Source organism: Salmo trutta, chromosome 14 (assembly GCF_901001165.1).
Source record: "Salmo trutta chromosome 14, fSalTru1.1, whole genome shotgun sequence".
Lineage (NCBI taxonomy): Eukaryota > Metazoa > Chordata > Actinopteri > Salmoniformes > Salmonidae > Salmo > Salmo trutta.
Genome location: NC_042970.1, coordinates 71048045 through 71065241, shown reverse-complemented (window position 1 = coordinate 71065241; position 17197 = coordinate 71048045). Strand labels below are relative to the sequence as shown.

The following is a 17197-nucleotide window of genomic DNA, read 5'->3' as shown; positions in this document are numbered from 1 at the left end:
TCCGTCCACTCCCTCTGTCTCCACCACCCCAGCGTGGGCTAGATGGGTCCCTCATTGTGCGCAGTGTGGTTGACCCTGTGGGCCAGACAGTTCTGGGGCTGTGTGTTGAGGTTGAGCAGGCTGGCTGTCTCATGGTGGGCCATAGCTGGCGTCTCCAGCACGCCTCCCCCTCCACCATCGTGGAGCTCAGTGGTCAGAGTCAATTCGATCTTGGTGAACTCGCTGTCCATCGACTGGGGCGTCTTATCCATGCGCGACGCCATCAGGGCGTTCTGGTACTGCTGGCGGGTCACCTGCGGAAGGATGATGCATGATATCAGGTTATATGATACTACAGTATATTAAATAGCATCCCTGGGCATCAGTTGAACTGGCAGATGATCATCTTGAATGATAGCATAGCTGCATTTCCAATAGAACATTCTTATCCACTTTCTCCTGGTTTCAATCATGTTTCACCAACCGCACACATATATCTCACTAACGTCACACAGGGTGTGCCTCTGGGCTCCATGCTAGGCCCCCTCTTTTTCATAATCTACATCCTCCCACTTGGACAGATCCTACGTCAGCCAATTCAACCTCAACCTCCACTGTTATACAAGCGACACCCAAATGTGACCCGTTTCAGGAAACTAGGCGTATGTCGCGGGTCACTACTTCACAGGACAGACATTTGAACATAATCGTTTTTTTATTCATCAAAATTCGTTTTTTTTTGTTGGAAGAAATGCCTTCTGGAACATGTGAACTTTCATGTGCCTTAATAACAAACTTGTATGCCATCTGTAAATACAAATACAATTGTTAAATTGCGAGCTTAGTTGGTTTAGCAACCTTTCTAGCCATGATTGGCTGAGATAATGAGTGGGCTGGACATGCCGGGAGATGAGTTCGGATTGTTCTGCCATGTAGCTTCTGTCTATTTGAGCTGGTCAGTGTGTGTAGGTAATCCTGTCTAACGCTGCTTTAAAAAATATATATTGCTTAGTAGAACTGCATAAGTGATGCTCCCCACTTTCTGGAGGACCGAGTTTTGAAATCATTGGAATTAGAGTATGATAGCTAAGGAGATGGAGAAAACATCGGTCTCCGGATTACATCTTCAAACTAAGGGCAACCATGGCATCTGTGACAGGGAGAAGTGTCCAACCATGATGTATATGGGTAAGATAGTTTAGCTAGCTACATTTACAGATAATACACATTTCTAATTTTGACAGTTGTTTTCATTTCAAATTAAAGTGTACTGTTAGCTAGATAGCTAACGTTAGCTGGCTGGCTCACTACCTAACGTTACGTGTATGATCGTATTATTCGTATCTCAGAGCCATTTGCTTGGCTAGTTATAGCCTAATGTTAGCTAGCTAACGTTGAACCTGGTTGGTTAGCTACCTGCAGATTCATGCAGGGTAGTAACGGCATGAGTTGGAATTATGGTTCATTGTTTAGCTAGCTAGCGAGCTACATGTCTTAACAAAAGACTCCACTATGCAAGTGTCCATTTTAATAGAATGTCACTGCGACAACTGTTAACCAGTTAGCTTGGGTGCTTGACTGCTGTTGTTAGGACAAAACGCTCAGATAAAGAGAATGGTGGAGCTAAAGCTTAAAAGAGTGCTGAATGGGTGTAGACAAATAAGAGCTCTCCAGTAGGTACCAAAACATTCAAAGGCGATTTTCTCAAAAGTGAGTTTACAAGTTTATCAACTTTCAAAGCAAAATTACTTTCCCATCAAATGCAGCGTATGATATACCATTTTGTAGCTCTGTGTCTGCTTTTATCCAATGTAAAAACAACATTTTCTAATTAAGACCGAAACAAGGCGGTTGGTCACAAATGTGTGTGTCTGTGTGTGTGTGTACAGTATGTGAGTGCACACGTGTGTGTAGAAGTGTGTATAGACTCTCCTTGATATACTGCAGGTCCGAAAGCCATAACAGTGTAGTCTGGCATGTCTACAATTGAAGTCGTTAAAACTCATTTTTCAACCACTTCACACATTTCTTGTTAACAAACTATAGTTTAGGACATCTACTTTGTGCATGACACAAGTCATTTTTCCAACAATTGTTTACAGACAGATTATTTCACTTATAATTCACTGTATCACAATTCCAGTGTGTCAGAAGTTTACATACTGTAAACTAAGTTGACTGTGCCTTTAAACAGCTTGGAAAATTCCAGAAAATGATGGCATGGCTTTAGAAGCTTCTGATAGCCTAACTGACATCATTTGAGTCAATTGGAGGTGTACCTGTGGATGTATTTCAAGGCCTACCTTCAAACTCAGTGCCTCTTTGCTTGACATCATGGGAAAATCAAAAGAAATCAGCCATGACCTCAGAAAAATAATTGTAGACCTCCACAAGTCATCCTTGGGAGCAATTTCCAAATGCCTAAAGGTACCACGTTCATCTGTACAAACAATAGTACACAAGTATAAACACCATGGGACCACACAGTCGTCATACCGTTCAGGAAGGAGACGCGTTCTGTCTCCTAGAGATGAACGTACGTTGGTGTGAAAAGTGCAAATCAATCCCAGAACAACAGGAAAGGACCTTGTGAAGATGCTGGAGGAAACAGGTACAAAAGTATCTATATCCACAGTAAAACGAGTCCTATATCGACATAACCTGAGAGGCCACTCAGCAAGGAAGAAGCCACTGCTCCAAAACCGGGATAAAAAAGCCAGATTACGGTTTGCAACTGCACATGGGGACAAAGATCTTACTTTTTGGAGAAATGTCCTCTGGTCTGATGAAACAAAAATAGAACTGTTTGGCCATAATGACCATCGTTATGTTTGGAGGAAAAAGGGGGAGGCTTGCAAGCCGAAGAACATCATCCCAACCGTGAAGCACAGGGGGGTCAGCATCATATTGTGGGGGTGCTTTGCGGCAGGAGGGCCTGGTGCACTTCACGAAATAGATGGCATCATGAGGATGGGAAACTATGTGGATATATTGAAGCAACATCTCAAGACATCAGTCAGGACGTTAAAGCTTGGTTGCAAATGGGTCTTCCAAATGGACAATGACCCCAAGCATACTTCCAAAGTTGTGGCAAAATGGCTTAAGGACAACAAAGTCAAGGTATTGGAGTGGCCGTCACAAAGCCCTGACCTCAATCCTATAGAACATTTGTGGGGAGAACTGAAAAAAGTGTGTGCGAGCAAGGAGGCCTACAAACCTGACTCAGTTACACCAGCTCTGTCAGGAGGAATGGGCCAACTTATTGTGGGAAGCTTGTGGAAGGCTACCCAAAACGTTTGACCCAAGTTAAACAATTTAAAGGCAATGCTACCAAATACTAATTGAGTGTATGTTAACTTCTGACCCACTGGGAATGTGATGAAATAAATAAAAGCTGAAATAAATCATTCTCTATTATTATTATTCTGACATTTCACATTCTTAAAATAAAGTGGTGATCCTAACTGACCCAAGACAGGGAATTTTTACTAGGATTAAATGTCAGGAATTGTGAAAAACTGAGTTTAAAAGTATTTGGCTAAGGTCTATGTAAACTTCCGACTTCAACTGTATCTGTAGTGTGTGTGTATGTGTGTGTAGTGTGTGTATGCGTGTCTGTGTGTGTGTTGTCTGACTATCCTCTCACCTTGATGTACTGCAGGTCAGACACAGCCCTGACAGAGTAGTCTGGCATGTATATCTGTAGGAAGGCATTCAGCTGGTTGTTACTGCTCCCCAGCGTGGGTGTGATGGCATCGATGCGGTCACTCCGGTTCAGGGAGTCTGAGTGGTTCAGGCCAAACGGCCGCGGGGGGGACTTGTTCTCTGCACGGGATAGAGAAGAATAGACGTTTCGGCTTCTGTTCACAGCAAATACACATCTGGGGTTGGGGGTCGATTCCATGTCTATAACAGTCGATTCAGAAAGTTAACCCAATTCCAATATCCAATTCTACATTTTTCCTCATTGAAAAGCATTGAAGAGACCAGGAATTGAAATGGAATTGAACCCAGCCCTGATCTGAGAACAGAATAAAAGCAGAACCCACAGAACATGTCACACAGAGAGTGTATATGGGATCCACAATCAGTTATATCTGTACCGTTGTACCTAGCCATAGCGTTGTATGATGTATGTTTGTCATCTAATCTACAGCTACACAACCTAATTGTGCATCATCTATTTACTGAATTTACACAGAATGAAAATCTATTTCTTTAATTGAATGATTAGGTAACATATAGGCCAAGATTCCTTGGTGCAATGTATGGAAATCTAATATATATTTTAAGTCCTCCCATTGGGGGGGTGGGCTTTGCTTCACAGGTTTTGAGTCGGTGGTCTAGAGTGATGCCGCTTTTCCCCCACTTCTCAAATTCGAATACTTTCTCTTTATTTTAATTAAACTCAGCTTATGTTTTCCACTTCTTAAAAAGCAGACGAGAGAAAAACCACACAACCAAGTGGAAAAGACTTGGGCTTCCAGAGAGCTGGGGCGTTAATTCTTACTACTCTGGCTGGAATGTATGTAATCCTGAGTTTGGATGTCTGCATAAAGCAGTGTGGTCCACAGGCCCACGCAGTAGGCCCAGACCCACGCAGTAGGCCAAGGCCCAGGCAGTAGGCCCAGACCCACGCAGTAGGCCAAGGCCCAGGCAGTAGGCCCAGACCCACGCAGTAGGCCAAGGCCCAGGCATGTGAACCCTGGGAGATTAGTACTCTACTTTCTCGGGGCCGATGGGGGACGGTAGGGGATGGAGGGATGGAGTGGAAGAGGGTGGAGTGGGACAAGGGGGAAAAGAAGGAGGAGGGAATTTAGTAAATATAGGGTGGATCAGAGGCTTGAGCTGTGTGTGTGTGTGTATGTTTTCAGAATGTGTGTGTGTGCTTGCAGTCAGCGGCCCTGCGGGGGGCTGTAACTCATAGCCTTGTTTATGGAGTCAGAGGGTTAAGGGACTAAAGGGGTGGAGCCTGTCTCTAGTGGCGGCTATGCCTCACTCTGGGGGCCTCTACTACACTATTCACTGGCTGAGTTATGGCACTGGTTACCACACACACACGCACGCACGCACGCATGCACACACACACACACACACACACACACACACACACACACACACACACACACAGACAGAGAGAGAGAGAGAGAGAGAGAGAGAGAGAGAGAGAGAGGAGAGAGAGAGAGAGAGAGAGACACACACACACACACAGACACACACACACAGAGGAATGGACGCTTCACATGCACAGCACCCAGTAACAGACACCCTTCAGAGTCCAAAACGATAGTTAAGTCCTGCCTTGTTAAACGTCCATGCAGAACAACATTAATATGCAAAGCAAATGTAAGGACAGTGTAAGTAGGAAATGCATATTAATACACAAACATGCAACAAACACTGCTCAAAGTATTCTTGCTATGTGGCACAAGGGAATTCCACTCTCAAAGAATTTAAGCTCATGAGCAACAGGACCAGAATGCATTACTATGTCCACAACACATCATGCAGTTATAATACTGGTAAATATCCAGGCTTAGGTGAATTGTACACTCATCCCAATGGGTGATAGACGGATGGAAGAGTTATATTAGAGGGATGGGGGGGGTGGACGGACAGACAGACAGGTTGACAGACAGGCAGGCAGACAGGAAAGAGAGGACTACCATACCTGGAGATCCTGCTAGGGACTCAGCCCTACTGACAACGAAGGTACGAGACAGGGAGAGAGGGACTGGCGAAGAGAGATGGACGACAGAGAGGGGAGACACACACGGAAAAAAATCCATCACCAAAGCCCACAAAATGAAATAATTGTATAACGTTACCGTCGTACACCGTGTCCTGAAAAACAACCAACGTGCCATCCAAGCACATTGAAAGAGGGTCTGTGATAAAATATGACAAAATACATAATCTCATAAGCATGTACTCTATGTTCCATAAACCAAACTCCAGTGACAACCTTTTGATGAGGAGGGTGTAATTCTGCCCTCTCACCAGCAGGTGTCTCTGAGATCCTACTAGCGCCTGACTGGAAGTTTGTGAATGAACTGAGAAAATACAGAGGCTGCGTCACAAAAAATGTGTCATACCTTATTTCAATATGAGTCAATTCACTTGGTTACCGATAAACTGTTTCTTTACCATTTCTAAACCAGTCATCCTGGACCAAGCCCATGTCTCAATAGCTGCCGATGGATGATGGGTAGTAGGGAATTGGGGAAATCTGATATATACATGGTAGGTCCCTATAGGCTACAATGTAGTATTTTTGTAAAGTAGTTTTATACAGGGACGTAGGGTTCTGGACAACAGTATTGTGTACTGCAGTGAATATTTATAGGACGTCATTTTAGACACAGCCACTGAGACGTCGGTATACAAGGAAGTCTTACCTGGAGAGGTGGTGAGAGCCATCATCCCATAGGAGGAGAACGCTCCTGCTTCAAACTTCATCCCTTCCTTCCCTGCCTCCACCTCCACCTTCCCCTGCAGAGGAACACAACACATTTTCCGTAAGAGTATGAGGAAGACTCAGATCAGTTGAGAAGTACTGCAGGGTATAGAGGTGGATCATCAGCTACAGTAAATGCACTGTGTTTTTGTTTTAGCAGCATTATAGTTGAGGCATTGACTTAACCACGTAACATTTCAGAATTCACACCTCGAACAATATTCCCGACAAATCTCTCCTTCGCAGTGAGATTACTATCTACTTCACGTTCTTTTAAAGGCCCATTGCGTTCTGTTTTCCTGTGTTTTGTATCATATTGTACAACAGCTGATGAAACTGTGATCAGTGTTATTTCCTGATAGTTACTGGTTGAAAATATAATCTCATCAGCAGATTTAGCATGGGTGGAGTTTCAGCTTGCCTGGTTACAGCACCAGGCGGTAAATAAGTTAATAGACCAATAACAAAGAGAGTTCAAACCTCTCTGCCAATAACAGCTAGTTTTTTGTTTTCAGGTGCCCTCCTCCTCCCCACTCAGACCACTCCCATACCGTCCTAGAAACATTCTTGCTTGAGAACTTTTTTTTTGCAAATAAGTTATTTTTGTTTATTTTTTACAATTTTAATGGTAAACTATTGCTGCATGGTACTTAATAATTGTTAACCAGAAATGATTTGATATTGATATAAAAACGTCTGCATTGGGGCTTTTAAGTCCACAAAGTACATTTCCTATTTGCATGCTGCAACATTTCAGCCAATCCATCTGTAACACTTCCTCTTAAAGATTAAAGACCCAATGCAGACGTTTTTATCTCAATATCAAATCATTTCTTGTTAACAATTAAGTACCTTACTGTGATTGTTTTCAATTAAAATGGTCAAAAAGAAACAAAAGTAGCTTCTTAGCAAAGAGCAATTTCTCAAGAATTTAGCTTGGACTGTTTGGGAGTGGTCAGAGTGGGGAGGGGAAAACAAAACTAGCTGTTAATTGGCAGAGAGGTTTGGATCTCTCGTTCTTATTGGGCTATTAACTAATTTAATGCCTGATGATGTCACCAGTCAGGTCAAAACTCCATCCTACCAAAAATGGCTGAAATTTTAGGCGGTCTTTTCAAACAGCGCTTACAGTAAAAGGGCATTATCATCATTTTCACAATTTCACTGTATAATTCCAACCTCATAGTGCGGAAATATATATAAAATACAGAGAATTCACTTTTTTGACTGCACTGGGCCTTTAAAACAGGTACTTGCAGCATCACTTCCGACTTGCATCACCCTCATGTTGCCACCCTGACTCGAAGGCAAATCTCACTCTTGTTTATAACTCGTGGAAAATCCCCTTGCTTTGTTTAATAGCTGCCAATCCCCTTCCTGGCCTACACTCTTAGGAAACGGGTTCCAGAAGATTATTTAGCTATCCCCATATGAGAACCCTTTTTGGTTCCAGGGACAAACTATTTTTGGTTTCAGGTAGAACCCTCTGTGGAAAGGGTTTTACATGGAAGTCAAAAGGGTTCTACCTGGAAACAAATAGGTTCTCCTATAGGGACAGCCGAAGAACCACTTAGGTTCTAGATAGCACTTTTTTTCCCTAAAGCCTCTTTTCTACCTGGTTCTAACATGCTTCCGTTGTCCTGATCTTGTCAACATTCTGATTGTGCCCACTTTGTCGACAGGTGTAGACAATCAAAAGACGCATTGTGAAGTGATTGTGATTAGACCTTCCTGACTACCGGAGGAAGTCAAAGACGCATCTTGTACGGATATCCTTGAAGTGTAAACGAATCCTGACCACGAAAGCTTAGAAATTTGTCCAATGTCACGGTTGTCCCGTCCTCTAAAAATAAATCGCACTGGCCCGTTGAGGTAGTAATTATGGGCAACGATACCTCTACAATTCCTCCAGAATTAAGATCATGGTCTTCATTAGAAACTAACTGCCTACTGGAGTGGGAGTGGGAACGGGAAAACCCAATGCCCATTTTATTCAGAGCTGGACAAGGTATTGGGCTGTAATGATGAGTATAAAAAGTTAGCTGTTTTCTGTCGATTTATACAGCTCGTGTCGTAAGGGGAGGTTCAAGTCAGGTTGGATCATTTTGCATCGAGGGAGGGACCAGGGAATCTGGTCACAATACGGACGTAGTGGGCAGATAACAGACACATTTTACTACCATGTGTAGACGCAACAAATCTCCATCTAGATCGGATGATGACAACTACATGTTAATGCAAGGTGTAACCACAGCTGAAGAGTGTAGTGACCGTCGCACAATAGCATGGCTCATTTCTGACCTGGCCCGATAGTGTGGCCCATTACTGACCTGGCCCGATAGTGTGGCCCATTTCTGACCTGGCCCGATAGTGTGGCCGATTTCTGATCTGGCCTGATAGTGTGGCCCATTTCTTACCTGGCTCGATAGCGTGGCCCATTTCTGACCTGGCCCCGATAGCGTGGCCCATTTCTGACCTGGCTCGATAGCGTGGCCCCGCTCTACATTTGTCATTGCTGTCATTGTACAACTACATACAGCATCACAATCACTGCAAGTAAAATATCTGCTATCTGCAAAATCAGTGTTTGTGAGTGCAAGAAAGACAAAAACAACAGTTAAATGATTGTAGTGTTTTTATCTTCCTGGTTCTGGGCCAATAGCGTGGCCCCGTACTAACCCCTGGCCCAATGGCGTGGCTCGGGACTGACCTGCAGGATGAGTATGAAGTAGTCCACAGGCTTGTTCCTGTGGAAGAGGTAGTGCTCCGGTGCTCTCTTGTTCTTCTCGTCGTACTTCAGCTCCTGGATCACGTTGGGGTGTTTGAGCAGACGCAGCAGGATCTTCTCTGACATCTGCACCGGCCCGAACGACTCCACCTCTGGAGAGGGGGAAGGATGGAGAGAGAGAGAAAGAGAAGGAGAGAGACATAATTTAAGAACAAATTGACCAATACAGTAAGATACAACATTGTACAAGACAATATGATGCAGTGGTACGACACAAGATGTTGTGATGTAATACCCTATAATACCATGTCAACAATAGAATTCCATGTAAAAACACTCTCTTGCATTTACCATATCACCTCACTATCACCTTATCTACGGTAAATTGACTATAATCACGCGTATTGCACACAGGCTCAACCTGATTCTCCCCATACTCTATCATTATTCTCATTGGTCAAGGTAAAAAAGGTTAACCAATCGTGCCCCTGACACCAGAGTGTGGTGATATGTCTCAGTTGGCAGCTTGCTCCACCACACTACGGTAGGGACCGGCCCTGCTAATAGCCAAAGTTCCTTTAGAGGGGCCAGCGGGGCCACAGCTTTAAGCGATGCTTAGCAGCTCGCTAGGTCAAAGTTCTCACCAAATCCCCTACAAATGCAACATATTTGAATCACCTGTGCTCTACTACTGGTAGCTAGCTGGGACATTCCACGGTGGTTCTGGTTGTACGTTCCATGGGATTGTTCTAATAGTATTTCAAATCTTTTAAACACTTGGCACCATAGCCATATATTGATCTGGATCTAATGTTCTGCTTTGAGCTTGAGCCTGTTTGTTTTAGCCTGCCTGAAGTGCCAGATGGGATGGGGTTTGCACTTTGGGGACTATTCCATTTGACCCATTGCCCGAGGCAAGCTCAATCAAGCACATCTCAATGAAGAATTTCAAACATATGTGAATGCAGGTCTGGCATGCAGACATGCAGACATGTAGACATGCTTTCTGGGAGAACCCCAACAATCAGCCAAACTGTTGAAAGTGATGTCATCGTGAAAGTAGTGTAACCAAATTGTGATATGTGTTCCAAGCTAAATGCTACAGTCTCCCAACCGCTGAGAACATGACACACAACAAATAGTCGGCCATGTTTTCAGACTGAGCCATATAAAGTCTGTGCAGACATCCCATGCCGCGCTCCCCAGAGGCCTAGTGTCTCCTCTCCTCTCAGACAATCACCCACGTGTACATCACACACACACACACACACACACACACACACACACACACACACACACACACACACACACACACACACACACACACACACACACACACACACACACACACATTCTCGTCTCAAACACACACTCTCGCCACACACACACACACACACACACACACACACACACACACACACACACACACACACACACACACACACACACACATTCACTTGTCGCAAACACACACACAAACACACACTCTCGCCCTCTCCACACACACACACACACACACACACGTTCCACAGTCAGGGTTCTGAGGGCACACTGGGGGAAGTCAAGCAGCAACGCAGTGTGCACACTTGCCTGTTGCTAGGTAACGCAGGGTTGCCAGCAGAAGCTGAGGTGATATTTTAACCTTCATTTCACTGTCGTTGGGCTTGAAGGCTGAGAAATCCTGCTTCCGCTCACGATGGGTGATTTTCTTCTTCGTTTTGTTGTCAGCTGAGGGGAGAAAGAATTGGGGAATGGGATGAAAAGGGAGAAATTGTAAGCTGACTCTGATAGTGCATTTCCTAGGTACAAGGGTGAATAAACTTTAGTTACTCAAAGGAATTTATTTTCAGGCAAATATATTCTTTCCTTATGGACAACGCATGTACAATTTAAAATAAAAAAAATGGGGGAAACAGAGTTGCCGTTGAAACATTACTGAACATAACAATAAAACGATGTAAATTGCCTGGAAGCTAAACCTTTGCGGTAGAACGTTACATTACAGCAGATAATAAAGTGCTACTAGTCTGGTAACAGGTTCAAGTTACTCAAAATGAAAACATTGATACCACTTCATTTCAGTAAAATATGCGTAAAGTAAATAGTTTGGGCACCTACTGTACAAGTCTGTCTCGTCCAGGATCTCTGACTTGATGATTTCCTCGATTATGTCCTCCAGGGTGACGATGCCCAGGACCTCGTAGAAGGGGTCCCCCTCACCCTCATTGTTCACCCTCTGAACTATGGCCAGGTGGGATTTACCTAACACACACACACAGAAGGAGAGATAGAGAGACAGAGATAGAGAGAGATAGAGAGATAGAACACACATTTAAGAGGTTGTAAAGTTTGGGTCATAGTGGTAAAGTGCAGCAAGAGCCTCTGTGTCCAACGCTATAAAGGTCAACTTATGAACTCTGTGGTCTTTTTGAACACTCAGTGGATAGAGGTCAAGTACTCTCTGTTCATGAATATATCACTAACTATAAACCGGGTGGTTCGAGGCCTGAATGCTGATTGGCTGAAAATATGACAAAAAATAGGTGTGTAGTATATGGCCAGTATTCCGCGTACTGTATCCAGGTACTCTGTGTTCCGTCGTGCAAAAGAACAGCCCTTAGCCGTGGTATTTTGACAACATAACACACCTCCCCAGGCCTTATTGCTTAATGATACATTGCATAAAGTAATAAAGCATACATCAATACAGTATTTCACATCTGTGATATTTCATCAGGGCAAATACAGTGCATTCTGAAAATATTCAGACCCCTTCATCTTTACACATTTTGTTAGTTACAGCCTTATTATAAAATGTATTAAATATTTTTTTCCCCTCATCAATGTACACCCAATACCCCATAATGACAAAGCGAAAACAGGTTTTTAGTCATTTTTGCAAAAAATGTAAAATAACAAAAATAACAGAAATAACTAATTTATATAAGTATTCAGGCCCTTTGCTATGAGACTCAAAATTGAGCATCCTGTTTCCATTGATCATCCTTTAAATGTTTCTACAACTTGATTGGAGTTTCCTCCTGTGGTAAATTAAATTGATTGGACATGATTTGGAAAGGCACACATCAGTTGACCGTGTATGTCAGAGCAAAAACCAAGCCATGAGGTCGAAGGAATTGTCCATAGAGCTCAGAGACAGGATTGTGTTGAGGCACAGATCTGGGGAAGGGTACCAAAAATGTCCTGCAGCATTGAAGGTTCCCAAGAACACAGTGGCCTCCATCATTCTTAAATGGAAGAAGTTTGGAACCACCAAGACTCTTACTAGAGCTGGTCACCTGGCCAAACTGAGCAATCAGGGGAGAAGGGCCTTGGTCAGGGAGGTGACCAAGAACCCGATGGTCACTCTGACAGAGCTCCAGAGTTCCTCTGTGGGGATGGGAGAACCTTCCAGAAGGACAACCATCTCTGTAGCACTCCACCAATCAGGCCTTAATGGTAGAGTGGCCAGACAGAAGCCAATCCTCAGTAAAAGGCACATGACAGCCCACTTGGAGTTTGCCAAAAGGCACCTAAAGGACTCCCAGACCATGAGAGACAAGATTCTCTGGTCTGATGAAAGCAAGATTGAACTATTTGGCCTGAATGCCAAGCGTCATGTATGGAGGAAACCTGGTACCATCTCTACGGTGAAGCATGGTGGTGTCAGCACCATGCTGTGGGGATGGTTTTTCAGCGGCAGAGACTGGGAGACTAGTCAAGATCGAGGCAAAGATGAACAGAGCAAAGTACAGAGAGCTCCTTGATGAAAACCTGCTCAGACTGGGGCAAAGGTTCACCTTCCAACAGGACAACGACCCTAAGCACACAGCCAAGAGAACACAGGAATGGCTTCGGGACAAGTCTCTGAATGTCCTTGAGTGGCCCAGCCAGAGCCCGGACTTGGGCCCGATCGAATATCTCTGGAGAGACCTGAAAATAGCTATGCAGTGACACTCCCCATCCAGCCTGACAGAGTTAGAGAGGATCTGCAGAGAAGAATGAGAGAAACTCCCCAAATACAGGTATGCCAAGCTTGTAGTATCATACCTAAGAAGCCTCAAGGCTTAAATCGCTGCCAAAGGTGCTTCAACAAAGTACTGAGCAAAGGGTCTGAATACTTATGCAAATGACAAACAGTTAATTGTTTTAGTTTATTTTACCATATAATATGTATGAACATACTGGGTATATGCTTTGAGGTTTGCAACTTAATAAAAGCTTGCAGAAAGTAACAGTGAGTGAGTTAGTAACACTAGTAACACAGTAGTAACAGTGAGATAGTAACACTAGTAATACAGTAGTAACAGTGAGATAGTAACACTAGTAATACAGTAGTAACAGTGAGATAGTAACACTAGTAATACAGTAGTAACAGTGAGATAGTAACACTAGTAATACAGTAGTAACAGTGAGATGGTAACACTAGTAATACAGCAGTAACAGTAACATAGTAACACTAGTAATACAGTAGTAACAGTGAGATGGTAACACTAGTAATACAGCAGTAACAGTAACATAGTAACACTAGTAATACAGTAGTAACAGGGAGATGGTAACACTAGTAATACAGTAGTAACAGTGAGATGGTAACACTAGTAATACAGCAGTAACAGTAACATAGTAACACTAGTAATACAGTAGTAACAGTGAGATGGTAACACTAGTAATACAGTAGTAACAGTAACATAGTAACACTAGTAATACAGTAGTAACAGTGAGATGGTAACACTAGTAATACAGTAGTAACAGTAACATAGTAACACTAGTAATACAGCAGTAACAGTAACATAGTAACACTAGTAATACAGTAGTAACAGTGAGATGGTAACACTAGTAATACAGTAGTAACAGTAACATAGTAACACTAGTAATACAGTAGTAACAGTGAGATGGTAACACTAGTAATACAGTAGTAACAGTAACATAGTAACACTAGTAATACAGTAGTAACAGTGAGATGGTAACACTAGTAATACAGTAGTAACAGTGAGATGGTAACACTAGTAATACAGTAGTAACAGTGAGATGGTAACACTAGTAATACAGTAGTAACAGTAACATAGTAACACTAGTAATACAGTAGTAACAGTGAGATGGTAACACTAGTAATACAGTAGTAACAGTGAGATGGTAACACTAGTAATACAGTAGTAACAGGGAGATGGTAACACTAGTAATACAGTAGTAACAGTGAGATGGTAACACTAGTAATACAGTAGTAACAGTGAGATGGTAACACTAGTAATACAGTAGTAACAGTGAGATGGTAACACTAGTAATACAGTAGTAACAGTGAGATGGTAACATAGTAATACAGCAGTAACAGTAACATAGTAACACTAGTAATACAGTAGTAACAGTGAGATGGTAACACTAGAAATACAGTAGTAACAGTGAGATGGTAACACTAGTAACAGTAACATAGTAACACTAGTAATACAGCAGTAACAGTAACATAGTAACACTAGTAATACAGTATTAACAGTGCGATGGTAATACTAGTAACACAGTAGTAACAGTAACATAGTAACACTAGTAATACAGTAGTAACAGTGAGATGGTAACACTAGTAATACAGTAGTAACAGTGAGATGGTAACACTAGTAATACAGTAGTAACAGTGAGATGGTAACACTAGTAATACAGTAGTAACAGTGAGATGGTAACATAGTAATACAGCAGTAACAGTAACATAGTAACACTAGTAATACAGTAGTAACAGTGAGATGGTAACACTAGAAATACAGTAGTAACAGTGAGATGGTAACACTAGTAACAGTAACATAGTAACACTAGTAATACAGCAGTAACAGTAACATAGTAACACTAGTAATACAGTATTAACAGTGCGATGGTAATACTAGTAACACAGTAGTAACAGTAGCCTACTGTGATGCTGTACCATGACATGATATCAAGCTCTTGGCCTATAACGTGACTGTATTGATCTGTATCAATCAGTATAAAATAAGAAACAAAGTTCTACTGTCTGGCACACAGCATTAACAATCATTCCATTGGTCATCTGATGGAAAGAAACCTTCACCCACATCTGCTTTCCCAGGACCCTCTACTACACAGCCACTGTCTGCAAAAACCCCTCCATGCAAAATACTGTCAACCAAAACGCTAAACAAATTCTTTGCCTTTTCTCAGTGAGTGATCATTTAAAAGGAATTTTCCAGAGGAGGCCCGGCCCGGGCTAATATTAGCCCAGAAAATGAAGTTTCCGTTCCCGCCCTCCCGGGTGATATTCTCACTGACCGAAGCCACTACTGTGTGATCAGATTGTCTTGGAGCTTGTGGGGTCGTTTAGATGCAGATAGGGCATAGTTTAAATACTAAGGACTCTCTCTCTCTCCCTCTCTCACTCTGGTCCCTCAATGGGGTAAATGGATCCAGTCGAGTACTTCAGCAACAACCACTCTACACTGTGTTACTCTGAGCACCTGAGGTAGTTGGAAAACAGAACGGCTCCATGTTGATCAGAGGGAAAGCACTCCAAATACACAGGTGTTGCAGGTCGAGTAGAAACCAACCCTGGAATGTGTGTTATCGTAGCCCTTTCCTGCAGTCAAATGACCTACTAACCTCCTTGTGGAATACTATTAATATTTTTCTTCATTAGAAAAATTTAAAAAAGCTGAAAATATGGTGTTTCTATGTCAAACAGTTGTGTTATATACTGAACAAAAATATAAAAGCAACATGTAAAGTGTTGGTCCCATGTTTCATAAAAATTGCAGAAATGTTCCATACGCACAAAAAGCTTATTTCTTTCAAATATTGTGCACAAATGTATTTCCATCCCTGTTAGTGAGCATTTCTCCTTTAACAAGATAATCCATCCACTTGACAGGTGTGGCATATCAAGAACCTGATTAAACAGCATGATCATTACACAGGTGCACCTTGTGCTGGGGAAAATAAAAGGCCACTCTAAAATGTGCAGTTTTGCCACAGAACGCCATGCCACAGATTCCTCAAGTTTTGAGGGAGTGTGCAAATGGCATGCTGACTGCAGGAATGTCCACCAAAGCTGTTGCCAGAGCATTTAATGTTAATTTCTCTACCATAAGCCGCCTCCAACATCGTTTTAGAGAATTTGGCAGTAAGCCTAACCAGCTCATAACCGCAGACCACGTGTAACCACACTAGCCCAGGACCTCAACATCTGGCTTCTTCACCTGCGGGATCGTCTGATAACAGCCACCCAGACATACCAGCCACCCAGACAGCTGACGAAACTAAGGAGTATTTCTGTCTGTTATAAAGCCCTTTAATGGGGAAAAACTCATTCTGATTGGTTGTGCCTGGCTCCCAAGTGGGTGGGCCTATGCCCTCCCAGGCCCACCCATGGCTGCGCCCCTGCCCTGAATGTGAAATCCATAGATTAGGGCCTAATTAATTTATTTCAATTAACTGATTTACTTATATAAACTGCAACTCAGAAAAATCGTTGAATGTTGTGTTTATATTTTTGTTCAGTATATTTCAGTCTTCTTTGATGTGTATAAAGTGTAATATTGGGATGCAAACTCAAAATGTAATAATTTCAATTCTATATCTGACAAGGTCTTCTGTTTTTAAGCCCATAAACATGTGTGTGAGGTGTCTACTTTTGTCTAAAAGTAGATTTGTTTAAGACTACCAAGAAACACTCTGTGTGACCCTGATTTAGCCCACTGCAGTATTAACCATGCCTTTCTAACACAACACACCAATATAACCCCTGTAAACCAGATAGATCAAGTTAGGCCAGGTTTAAGGTGACAACAGCCCTCAAGTAAGCCACACACACAGCACATAGAGGGACAGAGACAGAAAGACACACACACACACACACACACACAGCACAGAGAGGGACAGAGACAGAGAGACAGAGAGACACACACACACACACAGCACGTTGAGGGATAGAGACAGAAACAGAAAGACACACACACAGCACGGTGAGGAATAGAGACAGAAACAGAGAGAGAGACACACACACAGCACAGAGAGGGATAGTGACAGAGACAGAGAGAGAC

General features: G+C 42.8%; 1 protein-coding gene across 4 annotated transcripts in view; it reads right to left on the bottom strand.

Annotated features, from left to right (window-relative positions):
- The window catches only part of LOC115147247 (metal transporter CNNM2-like), a 53375-nt gene continuing 36178 nt past the window's right edge, over positions 1-17197 (bottom strand). Inside the window, exons 2-8 of one of the 4 annotated variants that reach the window (XM_029689382.1) lie at positions 11283-11426; positions 10755-10892; positions 9147-9316; positions 6378-6471; positions 5808-5867; positions 3626-3804; positions 1-293 (exon numbers count right to left, since the gene is read on the bottom strand). In XM_029689382.1, the coding sequence (XP_029545242.1) occupies positions 39-293; positions 3626-3804; positions 5808-5867; positions 6378-6471; positions 9147-9316; positions 10755-10892; positions 11283-11426 (1040 nt within the window). In that variant the 3' untranslated portion in view covers positions 1-38. Of the gene's footprint in view, positions 294-3625; positions 3805-5650; positions 5714-5807; positions 5868-6377; positions 6472-9146; positions 9317-10754; positions 10893-11278; positions 11427-17197 lie in introns of those variants that run through there. The other 3 variants (XM_029689381.1, XM_029689383.1, XM_029689384.1) reach the window with 3 other exon arrangements.